The following is a 22,257-nucleotide window of genomic DNA, read 5'->3' on the forward strand; positions in this document are numbered from 1 at the left end:
CACTCAAAGATTTCGAAATTTAGAGAAGAAAAGAGAAGGGAAGTGGTTCAGCCTATAGAGAAAAGAATAGGAGGCTCAAATTTCATCTGACAAAGTTAACAAAAGTTAAGTGTGAATGAGAGCCATCACTATCTATTTATAGGTAACCACCTATGTTTAAGTTAGAATTATTTGGCATTAAAATAATAAAAAATTAAATGATAAAAGCCTACAATAGTGGCGGCCTGGGCTTTGGATATTGGGCCTCACTTATGCAATTTTGCTGTTTTATCATTTCTGCATCTCATTTTTTCAAAAACGCTAATTTTCAAATTCAACCATTTAAATGCCAATTCTAATTATTTAATAACTAAAAATTAATTATTAAATAATATTATCATTTAATATATTTATTAATTAGACATATAAAGTCTCTTAATTAATAAATAAACCTAGAATCTCTTTTCTTTACAATTTCGCCCTTGCTTAGTGAAAATTCATAAACTAGACATAGTCTAACTTTAGAATTATAATTGATTAATCAAAATCAATTAACTGAGTCTTACAAGCAGTATGGTCTCAACTAGTATGGGGACCATGGGTCTATATATCCGAGCTTCCAATAAGCAGATCAAGAATTTATATCTTAAATTCACTGACTTATTAATTCTTCGTTGAATCCACACATAGAACTTAGAATTGCACTCTCAGTATATAGAACGCTCTATATGTTCCACGATATAGATACGTCATTAGTTATCCATTGTTATAATCCTAATTTGATCAATGACCCTCTAATAGATGATTGAATAGGCACTAAGTTACCGTTACACCTTCAATGTATTTTATCCTTAAAACACTTAGCTCCGTAGAAATGATATTTCAGCGAAGTGAAATGAGATCTCCACCATTTATCTCTGTTTAGCCAAGCTCGAAGGATATCATCGTTTCACTTCTAAATTCCTATAGAAGTTATAGATTCCATATTTATGGTAGCGCTCCCACTCAATTATACTATCATGTTTCCAAAATGTACATATCACCCTGACCCAAAAGTAGGCTTAACTAACAAATCAAAGAACATGTATAGTACTCTTGAGATCGAACTTAACCATATCAGGATTAAGATCATTTGATCTAGGATCAACATGTGATATTGAATTGAATAGATATTACGGTAAATTTTAACAAATCTAATCAAAGTTCAATATCGGTCCCTTCCGATGTATACTCCATACATCCGATGCTGGTAAACTTTGTCAATGCCCTGGAAAGGACATAACACTTATCCAAGGTGTAAGAATACCTATCGCTGATTATCATGTCAGTCTAAATCCAGTGAGCTGACAAATCAGGGAATAAACTTTCGAACATATAATTAAGATTATATTCCACTGTGCTGACAACACTATAATCATTAACAAATTCATATGTTCAGGACTTAAATAGAATTCATACATTATATACATATAATCATGACATAAATCATGTGAACCATGCTACATTAAATGTTATTTCTGATCTTTATTAATAAGTAAATTTGATTATATTGAAATAAGTTTTATTTAGGGCATAAAACCCAACAACATGGACCTGAATCGAACCCCGAACCTCGGACCTTGATCCCGACCTCGACCCCGACCCCAACCCTAACCCGGACCTGGACCCGAACCTAGACCCAAACTCGACCTGAACACTAGACCTCGAACCACAACCTGGACCTAGACCCAGACTCCAAACTCGGACCTCGGACCCCAGGCAAGACTCCGGACCCTGAATCCAGACCTCGACCCTAACCCTGGACCCCGAACACTGGACTCGGACTTGGACCCGAACCCCTAACCCCCACTCTGACCCTGACCCTAGCTCAGACTCGAACCCAAGCCTAGAACCAGACTTGACCCGGACCCTGGACTCCGAACCCCGGCCCGAACCTAGACCCCGACCTAGACCTGGACCCTAAAAACTTGTACCAAACACCATTAAATTTTTAAAATGACAAAAAACTGTTTTCTATTCTCATTTTTGAAAACACAATTCTAAAAGCTAAAAACTGAAAATACAACCAAACAACCCCTAAACAAATGGTATAATAATTTAACATGTGAGAAAAAATCTCATAAAAATGTAAAAATTAAAATACTCTCATATATTTTTGTAAGATATAAAATAATTCCAATGGTGTACAAGATGGTTTAATTTGGGCAACTTATAAAAATACTAGAATTTGAGTTAACTTTTACAAAAATACTGTCACACGGAATTTTTTTCAAAAATATTAAATAACAGTGGAATATAAGACAGAGCAACTAAAAATAACAAAAGAACAACTAAAAAATAACCATAGAATACTAGTAAAAACTTAACATAATACACAATATAAAACTTACAGTATTTTTGAAAAAAATTTCGGCCCATACTAAAAAAAAATAAAAAAAATGTAAAATTTGAATATGTGTGTAAATAATCCTTTAAAAAATATGGAATTTCTTAAAACCATTTTGAAAAATATGGACATTTATAAAAAAAACTTAAAATCTGGAAAAAAAAATAAAAAACTTAAAAAATGGAAAAAATAGAATACCTATAAAAGGATATTTCCATTTATAAAAAACCCACCCTAAATATCCAAATTCACCAATTCTTGTAACTCTGAAATTCTGTTACGATTCATCTTGCACTATGTTACGATTTCTTCCCTTCTCCTTCGATTTCTCTCTGAAATTCTTGGTGCTTTTGTCTCTGTGCAACTCATATGGTTGATCTTAGGTTTCTTAATATATGAAGGTCAATGGAATTCTCATGTTCGGCATAGCAGCTCAAGGGAATTCTCAAGTTTCTTGCGATTCTCATCTGACTTCTTTCCTTCTCCTCTAATGTGATTATCATTCTTCATCTTATTGTTCATGATCCTACAGCCGCCGATGACGAAAATCAATAAAATCTGAAGTCAAAATAGACAAAGGTAACAAACTATTGAATTTGATTACATTCTTGACGTAGTTAACATATTATTTAGGAAAAATGATAAGGAATTTTCATTTTAGGTTTTTATTTTGGTTCTCATAGTAATGTGTTGTGCTGTGATTGTAATTTTTAACAAAAGAACTCTCATATCTTGAAAAAAGTCACCTGCTAGTTCAATCTTAGGGTTTTTTATAGCCTCTGAATGTAACTTGGAACTTTAAATTTGAATATGGTTGTGTTTGTTGTGTTGTGGCTGCAATTAATAGCAGAAAAATACCATGCCTTGAAAAAAGTCACCTGCTAGTTCAATCTTAGGATTTTTTATTGCCTCTGAATGTAACCTGGAACTTTAAATTTGAATATGGTTGTGTTTGTTGTGTTGTGGGTGCAATTTATAGCAAAAAAATACCATGCCTTGAAAAAAGTCACCTGCTAGTTCAATCTTAGGGTTTTTTATTGCCTCTGAATGTAACCTGGAACTTTAAATTTGAATATGGTTGTGTTTGTTGTGTTGTGGGTGCAATTTATAGCAAAAAAATACCATGCCTTGAAAAAAGTCACCTGCTAGTTCAATCTTAGGGTTTTTTATTGCCTCTGAATGTAACCTGGAACTTTAAATTTGAATATGGTTGTGTTCGTTGTGTTGTGGGTACAATTTGAATATGATTGTGTTTCTTATACCACAAATCTGTATAAATGATTTTTATTTTTTCTTTTTGCTTCAGGAAGTGACCTGATACTTGTAATTTTCTTGGAGAATGAATTTTGTTAAAGCATTAATTCATTATGGAGGAGAGTGGAATGAAAGTAACTGCTACTCAAATTACAAAGTGGCTGGTGTACATATTCCAGAGAATTGTTCATTATTTGATCTTGGAAATTTGATCAAAAATGAAATAAACACTACTTGGGACAATGTTGAGATCTCATACCAAGTAACTAAAAGTGAGCCACCGATAAAGATGTTGACTAACAACTCGGTGCTTTTTTACATAGACTTGAAGAAGAGTTGCAATTCTATACTTGAGTTACCATTGTGCATAGAAAAATGTTATTATACTTCATTCCAAAATACGGTAACAATTAAACATATATGATTTTGAAATAATATTATATGTTAATTAAAAGAATAACTTTAGTTTTTGTGACAGGTTACTAATCATGAATTGATCCAAACACATTACCAACATTCAGAAAAAAAATCAAGCTGCAATACACAACATGGGGATTCGTTCCTTGGTACTACAAGCAAGAACAATAATTGAAAGTGAGATATTTGAAGATGGTACCTCAAGTAACCATAATTCCAGAAGACTTGCTGATTATACTAATGAAGTTGCTGACTTCATCATTGAAGAAACAAAAGAAACAAAAGAAAAAGGGAAGAAGATAAGACAATCATTGAAACTCACAAGTTGCAAACATTAGTAGAAGGACAACTTTTCAAAGATAAAAAAATGTTCAAATCTGGACTTTGCTACTATGCCATGATCAACAACTTTCAATTTAGAACAAAGAGATCAGAACCAAGAGAGTATGTTGTCACTTGTGTGGATGAGAACTGTAAATGGTATGTTAGAGCTTCTACATTCAAACATACTGAATATTTCAAAGTTAGGAAGTATGTGAAAGAGCACACATGCTCATTGGAAGTCATCATGGAGGATCATAGACAAGCAAATTGCAATGTCATTGGAGAGCTCATCAAGACAAAATTTACGACAATCAAGAGAGTGCACACACCAAATGATATCATGAAAGATATGCTTGATGATTATGGAGTATCTATGAGTTACTCAAAAGCTTGGAGATCAAGAGAAAAAGCTATAGAATTGGTAAGAGGAAAGACAGATGAATCATACCAACAGTTACCAATGTATCTTCATATGTTAAAAGTAGCAAATCCTGGAACCATTACTAGCTTGACCGCAGATGACAAAGATTGATTCAAATACTTGTATCTAGCATATGCACATTCCATCAAAGGATGGCAACATTGTAGACCAATTATTGTCGTTGATGGAACCTTCATGAAATCTTCATATCGAGGCACATTGTTCACAACATCTACAATGGATGCAAGTAACAATATTTTTCCATTAGCATTTGGTGTTGGCGATTCAGAGAATGATGAAGCTTGGGAATATTTCTTCACAAAGCTCAAAGAAACATATGGAGAACGTAAAGGTAATCTGTTGTATTTATCTTATTTTTGTTTCTAATTCTTGTAAAATGTCACCTATTTAATTTTTTTTGTACCAGGTTACTTTTACTTTCAGAATAAAATTATTATTTTGTCCATGTTACCAACAGTAAAATCCTAACACTAAAATTATTTTTGCAGATCTAGTAATCATATCTGATAGACATCAAAGCATCGAAAATGCTGTTCAAACAGTATACCCTAATGTCTTCCATGGAGCATGCATTTTTCATCTACTTAACAACATTAAGGCCAATCTTCATATCCATGGAGATGATTTGACTATAAACTTTGTTAAAGCAGCAAAAGCATATACATTGGTTGGGTTTGAGTACTATATGGCTGCTCTTGACAAAATAGATGCCCGTATAAGGCCTTACTTAGAAAAAGTAGGTTACCATACATGGGCGAGATCTCACTCACCAAAAAGGAGATATACCATGATGACATCAAATATAGCGGAGTCTATTAATGCAGCAAATAAAGCGGCAAGGAATTTGCCAATAACCTTAATGTTGGAATGCATAAGAAGCGTTGTACAAAAATGGGTTTGGACTAATGGAAATGAGGCGAATGGAACCTTTACAGCGATATCATCAGAAGCTAAAGCTGTATTGAGAGAGAACTATCTAAAATCTACTAAATTTGAGGTATGTTGTTTGCTTTTAATTGATTAATACTATATTTTGAAAACTAAAATAAAGTAACCTGATATATTAATATACTGAACAAATTTGTACCAGGTGACATTATTTGTAATACCTTTTTTTTATTGTTATTTTACATATGTTTGACAGGTGAGACAATGCAACACTATTTTTTCAGAAGTGATTGAAGAAAGAGGAACTTATATAGTCAATATTCAAGAGAAAACATGCACATGTAGAAGGTTTCAAGAAGATGAAGTACCATGTTCACATGCACTTGCTGTCATTGCAAAAAAAAAAGGCTAAATTGCTATGAGTTTTGTTCTGCTTACTACAAAACTGAAACAATGAAAGCAACTTATGCAGAAACAGTTTATCCTTTGCCACATGAGGATGAATGGAGTCTACCAGAAGAATTGGACATACTTGTCCTACCTCCAAAAGGAAAAATTCCTCCCGGTAGACCAAGGAGGAGAAGGATAAGAGCACGGGGAGAGCCAAGAGTGGTTATGAAGTGTGGACGATGTGGCAAATCAGGTCATAATAGAAAAACGTGCAGAAACCCACCTATGGAGAAGCCACACAAGCCAAGAGAATGATTCATTTACTTTTACTTAAGGATGTTGCTCGTTATATTCATTCATAAAAAAGGAACAAGTTACTATGGACACCATACTACATAAGGTTGTAATGATTTGTTACATTCTTTACCTTGGGAAAACATTAGTTCTTTTGCTTAAATGAATATTGATCAAACTTTGAATACTTTTTTTTTTTAAAACAAAATAATAAAAAAAATGAAGAAGAAAAAAGTAACCTAGTGTGTTTGTCATGCTTTACAAAGTAACCTAACTACATAAGAAAGTAACCTAATATCAGTATTTTGAAATTCAATTAAGAAAATTAATTAACCTGGTACCATTAAATTTTCAATTTATACAGATTTGTTTTTGTTTCAAGTATAATTTTAATTTTTTTACTTATAAAATTTGATGTCTTGATTTAATAAAAAAAAGTAACTTAGTATGTCTATTATGATTTATAAAGTAACCTGGTACATAATACAGCTCATCATTACTAAATCCAATTTTTATTACTGAAACAAGAATTAGAAGACACCTATTCATTGAAAAAGATTAGGAAAAAAAATAACCAGGTGTGTTTGTCATGCTTTACAAAGTAACCTAACAATATAAGAAAGTAACCAGGTGTGTTTGAAACAAAGTATGAAATCTCAAAGAGCCTGCCTGAGACATTAAGAATAAGAACTCAATTTATGTTCACACAAAAAATATAAAACTACTACATCTTTTTCTTCTCGGGTTTTTCAGGTGCCTCTTGAACAACCTTCCTTTTCTTCTTCTCAAGTTTTCTAGGTGCCTCTTCAACATCCTTCTTTTTCTTCTTCTCAGTCTTTTCAGGTGCCTCTGCATCAGTCTTCTTCTTTTCCTTCTCGGGCTTTTCAGGTTCCTCTACATCAGTCTTCTTCTTCGTTTTCTCAGGCTTTTCAGGTTCCTCTACATCAGTCTTGTACCCATCCTCTTGCTTCTTTTTAGCATGATGGTAAAGACAAACAGCAAGGTCATCACGATAATTGGCAATGTTGAGTTTAGGAGATATGCCATTTATGGTGTCATGAATTATGTGATCAGCAAAAGCAATCACAAATGCACCACAGTCACTGCAAATAAGTGTGAAAATACTTTAAAAAAAATAACATTTAAAGTTAATAAAAAAAATACCACATAGAAATTAAAATATGTTACTTACCAATCTTCTTGTTGAGGAACACCTTTTGCAAACTTTATAGCCAAAGGATGAGACCTTGCAACTGCATATGGACCTTGATTGAAGTCTATGTCTGCCCTCGTATTATAGAAGCCAATACACTCCATAAACAAAGGAATCAACACAGAGAATGCCGTAACAGTTTTCTCAACAGGTTTCTTATTCACTCTCGGAGTCATAGAATTATACACCACCAAGCACCTCTCTCTAATATTGAAATGTGCAAGAATATAATGCACTTCATCTGTAACATGAGCTGGAATCGCAACATGATCAAGGTAATACCATGGAACACTACATGGTAATGATTGTCCAGACATGTATTTTGCAATAATGCTTTCCTGGTTGATCACATTGCTGCCGTTGGCTAAGTAACTCTCATAAGTAGTTCTAACAACTTTATAGAAAATTGAATCAGTAGTCGTAACCAATAAGTTGATAGTACCACTGTGCATGATCTTTTTCCTAAGATAATACATAATAACATCGATATGCTGCAATAAAAAAGAGAGGATAATCAATTAGCCACTTAATTTATAACAAATTGAAAAATGAAAGGCATAAATTAAAGAAATGAAAAGTAACAGGTTACTTTCAATCAAACTATAAAATAAATAATAATGTAACTTGGTCTTGAACTAATAAAACAATATACTTACAGAATCAGACAAAAATTGACCACAAGTTTGAAGTTGGTAAAACCAATATTTTTTTTTATGTGCATGATCCCAAAATCAAAATCAATGTCATTAGCGTCAGCCACGAACTTATTTCTACAATCGAAAAACAAAAATGCATTAATTATAGAAATGAGAATAATTCATAAAATTATGTAGTGAAATTTAAAAAATAAATAAATAAATAAAAGAAGAAAGAGAATACTGACTTAGTGTTAGGTTTATAACCCTCAAAATACCAGTCGTTGTATGCTTGTGTTTCTTCAGTAGTAGCATTCTTCCCAATCTCCTTACGAAAGGGAATGATTCCCTTCACAATCTCTAAATTCTTCCTTTTCCCTACTGGTACAGGTTCTGATGAACCAAAATCAGTAACAAAAGGGGATTGAAAGATCGCAGAAGGTTTGGGCTCCCTTTTCTCTAAATCAACCATATTCTCAGTAGACAATTTGGCCTTTTCAGTTGTGCTCTTCAAATCAGGGGAAACAACAACAAAAGGTGTATGTGGTTCTTCATTTTTAGTAATCTGGAAATAACACGAAAACATAAGACAACAAAATTTTTAAATAAAAGAGTATGAAATAATTATAAATTATTAAAACATACTTGAGCTCCTTCTCCTTTGGATTTTTGAATAAATTTCATTGCTGCACTGAAACCAGAATAAGCGGCATCAACAACCTCATCAGTACAATCATGATCCTCTATAACTAAAGCACCCATCAATTTTTTGCCTTCGAGTTCCTGCCAAGAATAATAACGAAAATATGATAATAAGTATCTACAAAAAGTAACCTGATACTTAGAAATAAATAGGATAAATATTTATTCTTGTACCTCATTTTGAGGGTCAACATATCCATCATCCGCATGAACATTACCAGGTACAACTTCATGGCCAGATAAAGAATGTTCAATTTTGTCCTTCTGAAATTAAAATAAACAAACAAGTTAGCAATTTAAATTCATTAGTTGTAGAATGAAAAGAAACCGGTTATGTAACGCCCTAAATAATTAGGCACGCTACCCAAAATACTTATAAAGCCCTAATCCCCTAACCGGGATTACTAATTAAAATAGCGCAGAATTTAAACTTTTATATTAAACAGACTGAAAATAAACTTGTAATATATTTAAAACTTTTCAAAATAGTTGGGATCCCAAAAATATTTACAAACTTATTACAAGTTCTTTCTTACTAGCCGACCTAAGCGGCAAAACAGAATACAAAAGTCAACACTGTTAGACCCATAACCCGCTTGGTCTGAAGTGGCGTGAACATGTACATTCTTCGCCCTGCTCCTGAAACTCATGGCTGATCAGCTAATGCCTTACCCTTTCCTGCACAGTAGAGCACCCGTGAGCCAAGCCCAGCAAGACAGTATAAATCATAACAAATATATTATGCTCATTCACATATGTCTGTATAGCACAGACCTGATCATTATTTCATCATGCCCAATTATGTCTACGTGGCGTAGACCTATGTGTTGCGCTCACACATCTAATTAAATCTACGTGACGTAGACCCACGTGTTACTCTCACACGTCTAACTACATTAAGGCCTTAGAAGTGGTTCATCTCGGTTATGTGTACCGAGTCCAACCTAATTATGCCTTGAGCGCATAATCCTTAAATTTCATTTCAATTAACATGGCATGGCATTTATACACATATTTCACTAGGGTAATAACCCTAGGCTAACAAACCGTTCCTATTAGGGTAATAACCCTAATCCCGGTTACCATAACTCACATATATCATATTCAACATAAGCGCCACTGCGCATACTCTACGTGCAAACCACTGTCTTACCTGTTGTCCCGCAATAGTAGAGATTCCAAATCCCCGGGTGCTCCTGACCAGGTGCCGGTAATCCTAGTCACACACAATCCGGGATTTTCACAAATAGGGTTAACCCCTGATTTCACATTCATAAAATAAATTCATGGCATTTCAAATACAGATAATCACATAGAGCTCGAAAAGAGCTTTCCAACGGTATAAAGAACGTCCCAAACGGAGTCCCGAGTCAAAAGTTATGGCCAAAACAAATTCAGGAAAAAGATGGCTCTCTGCCAGGTTTTATGGCCGCGGCGACCATAGATCTGGCCGCGGCCACTGGGTTCGAAAAACCCAGAAAACCAGATTTTAAGGTCTAAACATGCCCACTTTACCATATATTCGAACCTTAATCAATCCATACCCAAAATTAACTTCTTACAGATAAGAATCATCACAACAGAAAGCTAAAACAACAATTCCAACATGTAAACCCCTAATTTCAAATTATTCAACAACACAACAATCAAACTTCTCCAACAAGAACTCAAGCTCAAAACTTGAGCTTGACCTCAAACCAAACCAAATAATTCCAGCAGCAAACAACCACAACAACTTGAGATTTAGGTTAAGAAAACCCTAGAATTTCAACTAAAGCTCAATCAAACACCACAACAATGATTCAAGCACAAACATACTCAAATTAAACAAGAACTCACAATCATGCAACATATTACCATCTTCAACAAAATCATGCTTTTCCACAATAAATTCAGCAAGGATAACAAGGATTTAAGCTTCAAAGTTTACCTCAAAATTCAATTCAAATGCTAGCACAAAGATCCACCAAGATTAAGCTTCAAATCCAACCAATTTCTCACCAAATCAAAGAGAAAATAAGAGAGGGTTTGAGAGAGGGGAAGGGTTCATCCAAGGAGGAAACAATCACCAGAAAATTAATTTGTTTTTCCTCAAAATACCATTTTTATCAAAGTAAATCAATAAAGGTCAAAAGACCATTTTCGCTCTCTAAGGCTTAACACACACATATTCATTTTCAAGGGCATAAATGCCATTTCACACCTAAATATTGCCAATTAAATTTCAGATTATCACATATCAAATAAAATGCCAAATAATCAATTCGATTTACATTTCGGGCCCGAACCCGGTTCGGCCCGAAATTCCCGGGTGTGACTATACCGCGCCAACCTGTCAGAACACACCTGAAAAGACAACACAGGCATACTATATAATAATATAATTATATTAAGCACGTAATTAAATTAATCTCAACAATTTACCCTTCTCGGGTCATAATTACCAAAATGCCCCTGGCTCACCAACGGGGTCTTTAACATGTTAAATTTCATATAATTTCACATATATTAAATTATATAATAATATAATTTCCTCAATTATACATAATTATCTAGTTAGGGTTTTGCTAATCCTTTTCTTAATCCCGAGTATTACAATTACCCCATCCTTATAGAAATTTCGTCCCGAAATTTACCTGAACAACTCCGGATATTTCTGCTGCATATCCGTCTCGAGCTCCCAGGTTGCCTCTTCTACTTTACTGTCCCTCCACAGTACTTTCACCAGTGTCACAGTCTTGCTTCTCAAGACTTTCTCTCTTCTATCAAGTATCTGCACTGGTTGTTCCTCGTATGACAAGTCTGGCTGAAGTTCCAATGTTTCATAACTCAGAACGTGGGACGAGTCTGAGACATACTTCCGAAGCATTGAAACATGAAACACATTATGTACAGCTGCCAGCGCTGGGGGCATAGCCAACCTGTACGCTACTTGCCCTATCCTTTCTAGGATTTCAAAAGGTCCAATGAACCTCGGGCTAAGTTTTCCTTTTTTCCCAAAGCGTTTTATGCCTTTCATCGGAGATATTCGGAGAAATACCATGTCCCCGACCTGAAAATCAATATCTCGACGCTTTGGATCGGCATAACTCTTTTGCCTACTCTGAGCCGCGAGCATTCGCGCTCTAATCTTATCAACTGCCTCACTTGTTTTCTGAACAGCTTCGGGACCCAAGAATTTTCTTTCACCCACTTCATCCCAGTGAATGGGCGATCTACATTTTCTTCCATACAAAAGTTCATAAGGAGCTATCCCGATTGTTGCCTGATAGCTGTTATTATAAGAAAACTCGATCAGGGGAAGGTACTTTACCCATGATCCCTCAAAGTCAAGCACACATGCCCGTAGCATGTCCTCTAAAATCTGAATGGTCCTCTCGGATTGCCCATCCGTCTGAGGATGAAAAGCTGTGCTGAACTTTAACTGAGTTCCCATAGCTCGATGCAGACTCTCCCAGAATCTCGATGTAAACTTTGGATCTCTATCCGACACAATGGACTTTGGGACACCGTGCAGACGAACAATTTCTCTAACATATAATTCAGCATACTGATCAATGGAGAAATTCGTCCGAACAGGTAAAAAGTGAGCAGACTTTGTAAACCTGTCCACTATGACCCACACAGAGTCAAATTGTCCCGTGGTTCTAGGCATACCTACCACGAAGTCCATAGCTATATCTTCCCATTTCCATTCTGGTATTTTCAGTGGTTGCAGCAACCCTGCAGGTCGCTGGTGTTCAGCTTTCACTTGCTGACATGTAAGGCACTTTGCAACATACTCAGCGATGTCATTCTTCATGCCTGGCCACCAAAACATGGCTTTCAGGTCTTGGTACATCTTTGTCGACCCTGGATGAACTGAATAAGGAGTCGTGTGAGACTCATCCATGATCTCTTTCTTGATGTTCTCATCCATAGGCACACAAACTCGATTCCCAAATCTCAACATTCCTGTTTCATCCACTGAAAAATCACTAGCTTTCCCAGCCGAAACCCTAGCTCGGGTTTTTATCAATTCTGAATCCTGCTTTTGCGCTTCTTTAATTCTCTCAAGAAGAGTGGGTTGCAGGGTAATATTAGCCAATTGCCCCACAACCAACTCAATTTGAGCTCGAGTCATTTCATTTGCTAACGGTCGGGAGATTTGCTTCATAGTACTCAACTGACTCTGACCTTTTCTACTCAAAGCGTCAGCAACCACATTGGCTTTACCAGGATGATAAAGGATCTCACAATCATAATCCTTCACCAATTCTAGCCAACGTCTTTGTCTCATATTCAAGTCCTTCTGGGTGAAGAAGTATTTCGTACTTTTATGATCAAGATATATCTCACATTTCTCGCCATAAAGGTAATGCCGCCAAATCTTTAGCGCAAATACCACTGCTGCGAGTTCTAAATCGTGAGTAGGGTACCTCTGCTCGTACTCCTTTAACTGCCGAGAAGCATAAGCTATTACCCTCCCAGCCTGCATAAGCACACAGCCGAGACCCTGTCTCGAGGCATCACAATATACCACAAACTTTTCCTTATCTGAAGGAAGAGTTAGTACAGGAGCGGTAATCAAGCGTTGCTTTAACTCCAGGAAACTTTTCTCACACCGATCAGTCCAAACAAACTTCTGGTTCTTTCGGGTCAGCTCCGTTAAGGGTACAGCAATCTTTGAAAAACCCTCAACGAACCGACGATAATAACCAGCCAAACCCAGAAAACTTCTGACCTCTGTAGCTGACTTCGGTACTGGCCAATCCCGTACAGCTTCAATTTTAGCCGGATCCACCATGATCCCATCTTTATCCACTATGTGCCCCAAAAATGAGACACGAGATAACCAGAATTCACACTTTTTGAACTTAGCATAAAGCTTGTGATCCCGTAATCTTTGCAAAACCGCTCTGAGATGCAACTCATGCTCTTCTTCTGTCTCAGAGTACACCAAAATGTCATCGATAAACACAATCACGAACCTATCCAGATAATCCTTGAACACTCGGTTCATCAAATCCATGAATGCCGCCGGGGCATTAGTGAGTCCAAAAGACATCACAGAAATTCATAGTGTCCATACCGAGTACGGAACGCAGTTTTCGGGATATCTTCCTCTCGAATTCTCAACTGATGATAGCCTGAGCGAAGATCGATCTTGGAAAAGACCGTCTTCCCCTTCAGTTGATCAAACAGATCATCAATTCGAGGTAAAGGATACTTGTTCTTAATGGTAAGCTTGTTCAACTCCCGGTAGTCAATACACATTCGCAGGGTTCCGTCTTTCTTCTTTACAAACAAAACCGGAGCACCCCAAGGTGAGTAACTCGGTCTGATGAATCCCAGATTTAGTAACTCTTGCAATTGTATCTTCAATTCCTTCAACTCAGCTGGAGCCATTCGGTACGGTGACTTAGACACTGGATCCACTCCCGGAGCCAGTTCAATAACAAATTCAATCTCCCGGACAGGTGGCAATCCCGGCAAATCTTCTGGAAAGACATCAAGGAACTCACATACCAATTTCGTATTCTCAGGCCCTGATGTCACAGGTTGGCTAGTGTCCACTGTAGTAACTATGAACCCTAGACAACCTCTACCCATCAGGTCTTTAGCTTTCAACAACGATATTCTCGGTATGCGCGCCCCCTGAACTTTACCCACGAACACTGCTGGGTTAGCACTCTCGGGCTCAAACACCACCATCTTCCGTTTACAATCAATCATTGCTCCATACTTAGACAGAAAATCCATTCCCAGGATTATGTCAAAATCAGATAATTGCAACTCAATTAGATTGGCGGTCAACTCACAGCCGTCAATCCAAAAAGACAAGGACCGAATCCACCTTGTGGATATTATCAGGTCTCCCGAGGGTAACAGGGTTCCAAACCCCGAAGCATAAATATCACATGGCTTATGTAAACATTCTATCACCCTACTCGATACATATGAATGAGTAGCTCCCGAATCAAATAACACAGTATAAGCACAACCATTAATAGATAACTGACCTGTCACAACTGACGGACTAGCATCAGCATCTGCCTGAGTTATAGTGAAAAGTCGCCCCGGGTTCTGAGCAACATTCTTCTTAGGCTCTTCTCTCTTGGCTTGGGGACAGTCTCTGATAAAGTGGCCCACCATGCCACACTGGAAACATGCCTTGGCTCGGCACTCACCAGGATGATGCTTCTTGCATTTAGGACATTCTGGATATGATCGAAATGAGGACCCGCGACCCTGACGGCCACCTCTGTTTCCCCGAAACTTTCTATTTCCCCCTGAAGCTCCGGAAGCCTCAGCCTTCCGCTTGTGCTCAGGGTTGCCACTGTCGGTCCCCTTACTGACATTACCACCAGCAGGAGGGTTTGATGCCATGGCGGCATCCTTTGCAGCCTGCTCCTTCATTACTTGCTGCTCGGCCTCCTCAGCAATTAAGGCCAAGTCTACCACTCTCTTATACAGAGTGTCATGTGATGTGGTAATCTTCAAGTCCCGACTAATTGTAGCATTTAGTCCTCGAACATATTTCTGCTTTCTGGTAAAATCGGTAGGCACCAAATCACCAGCAAATTTAGATAACCGGTCAAATTCTAGAGTATATTCAGCTACCGACATCTTCCCTTGAGTCAACTTCACAAAGTCTTCCTGGTGTGAAGTCCGTACAGCCACATTATAGAACTTTTCCTCAAAAAGTTTCTTAAACTCATCCCATGTCATCACACTGACATCCCGAGTTTGATTCACTATGTCCCACCAGACGCGGGCATGATCTTGAAACATAAAGGCCGCACAATTTACCCTCTCAGTTCCCGTCACCCCCATATTATCGAGGATACGGGTAACAGTGCTCATCCATTGATCGGCCTTAATAATATCAATGCCTCCCAGAAAAGCCGGAGGTTGCAGCTTCACAAACCGCTCGAACACAGAGTCCCGGTGCGGCATAATATACCCTTGGTTACCCACCACTGGCACAGGAGCTGGTGGTAACCCTTGATTCACTGGGGCAGCCTGTTGCCTTAAACGTTGCAACTCTTCCTCTTGACGAAGTATGACACTTCGCATTTCATGAAACATCTGCTGCCAGTCAGCAGGAGGATTAGCATTAACGACCCCCGCATTATCCCCCGGATTTTGCGGAGGTGGAGGCAGTGCTGGTGGATCGGTTTGGGTAACCCCGGGCTCTACTTGCTCGCCCTGTGGTCTAGATGATTGCGGAGGGTCCATTACTAGTACCCCTGTAATCAACAACCCCAGCGAGTTAAGCACCAATACCACACTTACGCACTTATTGCCTTAAACCCTAACTCATCTATTTACCTCATACATATTTACATAAACAAATAGCATTTATAGCATGGCATCACATAACACATACATACTCTAGATGCTTGCATACTGCCTAAAATGGAAAGCGGTAAACAGATGATCACACATACAGTCAAGTATTTACTCTCAATACTTACTGCACCATGAGTCGAGCCTATCTCTGACGACGAATGTACATGTTCGGCCGGTCTACAGGAAGTTTAAAAACCTTGGCGCTCTGATACCAAATTGTAACGCCCTAAATAATTAGGCACGCTACCCAAAATACTTATAAAGCCCTAATCCCCTAACCGGGATTACTAATTAAAATAGCGCAGAATTTAAACTTTTATATTAAACAGACTGAAAATAAACTTGTAATATATTTAAAACTTTTCAAAATAGTTGGGATCCCAAAAATATTTACAAACTTATTACAAGTTCTTTCTTACTAGCCGACCTAAGCGGCAAAACAGAATACAAAAGTCAACACTGTTAGACCCATAACCCGCTTGGTCTGAAGTGGCATGAACATGTACATTCTTCGCCCTGCTCCTGAAACTCATGGCTGATCAGCTAATGCCTTACCCTTTCCTGCACAGTAGAGCACCCGTGAGCCAAGCCCAAGCAAGACAAGATAACTCATAACAAATATATTATGCTCATTCACATATGTCTGTATAGCACAGACCTGATCATTATTTCATCATGCCCAATTATGTCTACGTGGCGTAGACCTATGTGTTGCGCTCACACATCTAATTAAATCTACGTGACGTAGACCCACGTGTTACTCTCACACGTCTAAATACATTAAGGCCTTAGAAGTGGTTCATCTCGGTTATGTGTACCGAGTCCAACCTGATTATGCCTTGAGCGCATAATCCTTAAATTTCATTTCAATTAACATGGCATGACATTTATACACATATTTCACTAGGGTAATAACCCTAGGCTAACAAACCGTTCCTATTAGGGTAATAACCCTAATCCCGGTTACCATAACTCACATATATCATATTCAACATAAGCGCCACTGCGCATACTCTACGTGCAAACCACTGTCTTACCTGTTGTCCCGCAATAGTAGAGATTCCAAATCCCCGGGTGCTCCTGACCAGGTGCCGGTAATCCTAGTCACACACAATCCGGGATTTTCACAAATAGGGTTAACCCCTGATTTCACATTCATAAAATAAATTCATGGCATTTCAAATACAGATAATCACATAGAGCTCGAAAATAGCTTTCCAACGGTATAAAGTACGTCCCAAACGGAGTCCCGAGTCAAAAGTTATGGCCAAAACAAATTCAGGAAAAAGATGGCTCTCTGCCAGGTTTTATGGCCGCGGCGACCATAGATCTGGCCGCGGCCACTGGGTTCGAAAAACCCAGAAAACCAGATTTTAAGGTCTAAACATGCCCACTTTACCATATATTCGAACCTTAATCAATCCATACCCAAAATTAACTTCTTACAGATAAGAATCATCACAACAGAAAGCTAAAACAACAATTCCAACATGTAAACCCCTAATTTCAAATTATTCAACAACACAACAATCAAACTTCTCCAACAAGAACTCAAGCTCAAAACTTGAGCTTGACCTCAAACCAAACCAAATAATTCCAGCAGCAAACAACCACAACAACTTGAGATTTAGGTTAAGAAAACCCTAGAATTTCAACTAAAGCTCAATCAAACACCACAACAATGATTCAAGCACAAACATACTCAAATTAAACAAGAACTCACAATCATGCAACATATTACCATCTTCAACAAAATCATGCTTTTCCACAATAAATTCAGCAAGGATAACAAGGATTTAAGCTTCAAAGTTTACCTCAAAATTCAATTCAAATGCTAGCACAAAGATCCACCAAGATTAAGCTTCAAATCCAACCAATTTCTCACCAAATCAAAGAGAAAATAAGAGAGGGTTTGAGAGAGGGGAAGGGTTCATCCAAGGAGGAAACAATCACCAGAAAATTAATTTGTTTTTCCTCAAAATACCATTTTTATCAAAGTAAATCAATAAAGGTCAAAAGACCATTTTGCCCCTAAGGCTTAACACACACATATTCATTTTCAAGGGCATAAATGCCATTTCACACCTAAATATTGCCAATTAAATTTCAGATTATCACATATCAAATAAAATGCCAAATAATCAATTCGATTTACATTTCGGGCCCGAACCCGGTTCGGCCCGAAATTCCCGGGTGTGACTATACCGCGCCAACCTGTCAGAACACACCTGAAAAGACAACACAGGCATACTATATAATAATATAATTATATTAAGCACGTAATTAAATTAATCTCAACAATTTACCCTTCTCGGGTCATAATTACCAAAATGCCCCTGGCTCACCAACGGGGTCTTTAACATGTTAAATTTCATATAATTTCACATATATTAAATTATATAATAATATAATTTCCTCAATTATACATAATTATCTAGTTAGGGTTTTGCTAATCCTTTTCTTAATCCCGAGTATTACAGGTTACCTTAGTAAGAGGAACATCATTTTCAAGAACACACTTATCAACATTAGATGTACCGGATGGAGTACTCCTTGTGTATTCACTTAGAATCTTACAAAAATCTTTAAAATTTTGGTTGAATATCACAAGTTCGCCATGAATATTTTTTTGGTTTGATAAGATATCTTTCATCCGTTTATCAAGTTTTTTGAACTCTGCATTGTAATTTTTGGTTTCCATAACCTAAAACAAAGTGAAACACATTAATAAAACAAAATGAAGTGAAAATAAAACATAAGAAAAAGAAAAAAATAAATACTTACAAGTGATTTTTCTTTTGCTTTAGGTACTTAAGTACTAGGCCTTAAAATTGGAATCTCCGTCAATGGTTGAACATCTGTTTGTGGGGCTTCTCTAAACATAAACTTGGGTTGGAATGAAAACTCCTTTAATGTTTCACTTTCTTTCTCAGATTCTTTAGGTAGCAACTGAACTACTTCCAGCTACACAAAAAAATAATAAAAATAATTAGCATGCTCTAAAGTAACTTAGTTACTTAACAAACATGATAAAGTAACCTGGTTACTTTTTAAAAAAATAATAAGTAATCTGGTTACTTTAAACCAGAAATATTTATTAACATGAGTATTATAGATTTATAAAACCAATTCTAACAAAAGTTAAGCTACATTTCAATAACCACAATTAAATCTACAATAAATAAACCAAGAAATTTACCTTTTTTCGGGTAAAAATTTTCTTATTTAATGTGGAATAACTCGGTTTGCGTGTACATTTCCAGCATAAAATCCTTTGAGCATCATCACAAACCTTCTCACAAAAAGTTGGAGAAAGAGCAGGAATAGTCTCAAATATCCATATCAAAAATGCATATGGAAAACCAAATAGCTTGTAGGAATATGGTTGAACTTTTCCTGTTTCCTCATCAAACATCTTCTCAAAAATCTCTTCTTTTTTCATGAGACTTAATCTCATTGAATGACGAGATTTTTCCCATAAAAGTTTACCATATGGGAATTGTTGAAAAGTGGCATCATCTGAATCAACAATATTCCAAAAGAAATTGCTCACTTTGGTTTCAGGAACAGTACCAAATAAAAAATTAGCAAGAAAATGGACCAAACCAAGTTTGACCATATTAACATCCCCTTTTGCTCTCTTCCGAATGAAAGCATTCCTAACTTCTTTTTTTGTTATCAAACCCTTGCTTTCCTTAAAAAGTACTTTCCTTAAACTCTCATCCTTCTCAACAAAGATAGAATCATCATCGTTACCATGACATTTCAGTCCAGTAATCAAGGAAAATTTCTCTATCGAGAACCTTACCATAGTCCCATTTATCTTAAACCAAAACTCAACATCTTTAGACATCGAATAGACCTCTCTCAAGATGATGTGATGTACTAACTGAGCTTGAAATTTAAGATCCTTTGGAAATTTTAAAAAATGTCCAAAAGGTGTTGCTTTAAACAGCTCCTTCTGTTTATTAGTGAAAGTAGTGTTCAAGTCAGAAATTACTGAGAGATCATTGAAAGGTTGTACTTTTGTTCCAAATCGCTTTGTTTGGGATATCATATATTGAGGAACCTGCATAAATTAATAAAAGTAACCTGGTAAATTATTAAAAGTAACCTGGTAAATTATTAAAAGTAAGCTACAATAATAGGGAAAAAAAGATTAGGTAAATTTAAATCTAAATAAATAAAAGTTTCAAATTAGTCTAGTCTAAGATGAATTAATATTAAATTTCAATATAAAAGATCATTGAAAATAAATCATGAATAAACTGATATTAAATAAAAGAGCATGGAAAATAAGTAGCTTGGTACTTTAAGAGAATAATTAGAAAAAACCTTGTTCCATTTAGATGTTTCACTAATGCACTTTCTTTTCACACCACGAGTAGAAGAAGGGGATTGCGTATTTTTAGATGTTTTCTTCGGAGATTCAAAATCAGATGAAGACATTCTCTAAATATGATTAATGACCTGAAAAATAAAGAAGACACAATAAAGAGCTTAGTTTAAGGAAAAAATGATTGCTTAGCAAAGGTCTGGAATCAATATTTGCACCTTTACCATAAAGATATATACTGAGCTTGCTGAATGACACATGAATTCCTCTACTTGTTTTTAGGAAAAAAGAAATATAGCATAAAAAGAATGCAAAAACCAATCAATATGAAACTACTGTAGAGAAAATTATTAGTTATATCCTACCGTCTTTATAGGCTCTTCTGGGCGCCCTGTGGCACAATCAATAACAGTGTGAATGCCAACCAACGTTACAGGAATTGTCTCTGGTTTGCTAAGATCTGCCTGCTCCAAAAATACTTCGCAGTGAGTAATTCAACTTCAGGTTACCAAAAATGCTACACAAATTTATCATGTGTATAGGAGCTCAAAGAATAGATAAGCACACCATATTGTAGATAGATACATACCCTTTCATCAGCAATAACAAAAATTTTCCCAACTTCATCAGCAGCTACAGAATAAACATCTGAAAGAAACCCAGTGACGGATCTAGCAGACAAGAATCCTCTTGCAAAGGTGGGATCTCGGGTCAATTGTAGTGTTACCCAACCCTGAAATAGAAACATTCAGATTAAAAGGTATAATCAAATGCTAATGGCATGACTTGGAAAATCACAACCTTACATGTTGGTTACCCAACAAAGGGAAGGTTAAATAATAAAAATGTTTTCGCGATTAAATGATTGATAAGTGTGCTCTACAAGCTATAAACTAAATCCTGTACACCTATATTGAAAGTTAAACTCAGAGAAGCTTTAAATTTATCATGGTTATGAAATGTTAGGTACAAAATGCAATTTAAATGCAAAGACATGAAAGCGATGGCTTGGGTCAACTTTGAGTAGAGAAGAAGGGATATTCAATGCAGAAGCATATTATTTTTCTTGGGGTCTTTTAAAACATTTTATCAAATACTTGCAGAGCATTAAGTAATAGTTGAACAGTTCCATGAAAAGTAGAAGCAAGAAAACTAACCAGAGGAGAGGGCAGAGGTGGCTGTCCGAAGAAAAGGGGTCAGAGGACGTAGAGGGACGACGGGACCTCACGATGTTTTATAGGCTCCTCTTTTCGCTTCGACGGCGTAAATCGATGCCTCCTCTTCAGGTAAGATGGAACAATGGTGAAGAGAAATGGTGGAGGAGAAGACAAAGAGGTAAGAGAGAAAACAATAGTGAAGATGGAACAATGGTGAAGAGAAGACAGAGAGGTGAAGAGAAACAATGGTGGTGGAGAAGACAAAGAGGTAAGAGAGAAAATGATTTTCTGGAAAATATAAAAAAAAAAAAGTTAAAAATATGGAAAAGAAAACCCACATAATAATTTAAAATAGAAAAATACCATAATTTACCTAAAATTAAAATTTATCCATATTTATCTAAACATTTAATAAAAATCCATACTACAGCTAATTTCCACTTTTCACTTTTTACGAAGAAGCCCAATTAAAAGTCAGGTCCCCCTAATTGGGCTAGGCGGCGAG

The 22,257-nt window shown here is 36.4% G+C and overlaps 4 protein-coding genes and 1 long non-coding RNA gene across 5 annotated transcripts; 1 reads left to right on the forward strand and 4 right to left on the reverse strand.

Moving 5' to 3' along the window:
* The first annotated feature begins 5,018 nt into the window (after positions 1-5,018).
* Positions 5,019-6,098, forward strand: LOC133030993 (uncharacterized). The gene is made up of 2 exons (XM_061104170.1): positions 5,019-5,133; positions 5,291-6,098. Exons 1-2 carry the CDS (start codon positions 5,019-5,021, stop codon positions 5,824-5,826), a joined length of 651 nt encoding a protein of 216 aa, XP_060960153.1. The 3' UTR covers positions 5,827-6,098.
* Positions 6,099-6,955: 857 nt separating this feature from the next.
* On the reverse strand, positions 6,956-8,379 carry LOC115713636 (uncharacterized). Its single transcript, XM_061104166.1, has 2 exons — positions 7,567-8,379; positions 6,956-7,477 (listed from the first exon to the last, which is right to left on the reverse strand). Exons 1-2 carry the CDS (start codon positions 8,061-8,063, stop codon positions 7,099-7,101), a joined length of 876 nt encoding a protein of 291 aa, XP_060960149.1. The 5' UTR covers positions 8,064-8,379; the 3' UTR covers positions 6,956-7,098.
* Positions 8,352-11,055, reverse strand: LOC133037416 (uncharacterized). The gene is made up of 3 exons (XM_061114713.1): positions 8,868-11,055; positions 8,467-8,787; positions 8,352-8,357 (listed from the first exon to the last, which is right to left on the reverse strand). The coding sequence occupies exons 1-3, from the start codon at positions 8,982-8,984 to the stop codon at positions 8,352-8,354; spliced, it is 444 nt and encodes a 147-aa protein (XP_060970696.1). The 5' UTR covers positions 8,985-11,055.
* Positions 11,056-15,006: 3,951 nt separating this feature from the next.
* LOC133037440 (uncharacterized) lies at positions 15,007-17,456 on the reverse strand. The gene is made up of 3 exons (XM_061114787.1): positions 17,297-17,456; positions 15,474-16,820; positions 15,007-15,039 (listed from the first exon to the last, which is right to left on the reverse strand). The coding sequence occupies exons 2-3, from the start codon at positions 16,143-16,145 to the stop codon at positions 15,007-15,009; spliced, it is 705 nt and encodes a 234-aa protein (XP_060970770.1). The 5' UTR covers positions 16,146-16,820; positions 17,297-17,456.
* A 2,974-nt stretch (positions 17,457-20,430) lies between these two features.
* LOC133030998 (uncharacterized) lies at positions 20,431-22,163 on the reverse strand. The gene is made up of 4 exons (XR_009684546.1): positions 21,753-22,163; positions 21,185-21,328; positions 20,961-21,059; positions 20,431-20,729 (listed from the first exon to the last, which is right to left on the reverse strand). It is a non-coding gene; the product is annotated as an uncharacterized LOC133030998 (long non-coding RNA).
* Between the last annotated feature and the right edge of the window lie 94 nt (positions 22,164-22,257).

Source organism: Cannabis sativa, chromosome 1 (assembly GCF_029168945.1).
Source record: "Cannabis sativa cultivar Pink pepper isolate KNU-18-1 chromosome 1, ASM2916894v1, whole genome shotgun sequence".
Taxonomy (NCBI): domain Eukaryota; kingdom Viridiplantae; phylum Streptophyta; class Magnoliopsida; order Rosales; family Cannabaceae; genus Cannabis; species Cannabis sativa.

What these genes read in the sequence shown, in the direction of transcription:
- LOC133030993 (XM_061104170.1), top strand. Translation starts at nt 5,019, where the DNA reads ATGGATGCAAGTAACAATATTTTTCCATTAGCATTTGGTGTTGGCGAT. An exon ending in AACATATGGAGAACGTAAAG is followed by an intron (nt 5,134 to 5,290) that starts GTAATCTGTTGT and finishes TTATTTTTGCAG; the next exon opens with ATCTAGTAATCATATCTGAT.
- LOC115713636 (XM_061104166.1), bottom strand. Translation starts at nt 8,063, where the DNA reads ATGTATTATCTTAGGAAAAAGATCATGCACAGTGGTACTATCAACTTA. An exon ending in GTTCCTCAACAAGAAGATTG is followed by an intron (nt 7,478 to 7,566) that starts GTAAGTAACATA and finishes ACTTATTTGCAG; the next exon opens with TGACTGTGGTGCATTTGTGA.
- LOC133037416 (XM_061114713.1), bottom strand. Translation starts at nt 8,984, where the DNA reads ATGGGTGCTTTAGTTATAGAGGATCATGATTGTACTGATGAGGTTGTT. An exon ending in CCAAAGGAGAAGGAGCTCAA is followed by an intron (nt 8,788 to 8,867) that starts GTATGTTTTAAT and finishes TGTTATTTCCAG; the next exon opens with ATTACTAAAAATGAAGAACC.
- LOC133037440 (XM_061114787.1), bottom strand. Translation starts at nt 16,145, where the DNA reads ATGGACCCTCCGCAATCATCTAGACCACAGGGCGAGCAAGTAGAGCCC. An exon ending in CTAAATTTGCTGGTGATTTG is followed by an intron (nt 15,040 to 15,473) that starts GTGCCTACCGAT and finishes CCACTTTATCAG; the next exon opens with AGACTGTCCCCAAGCCAAGA.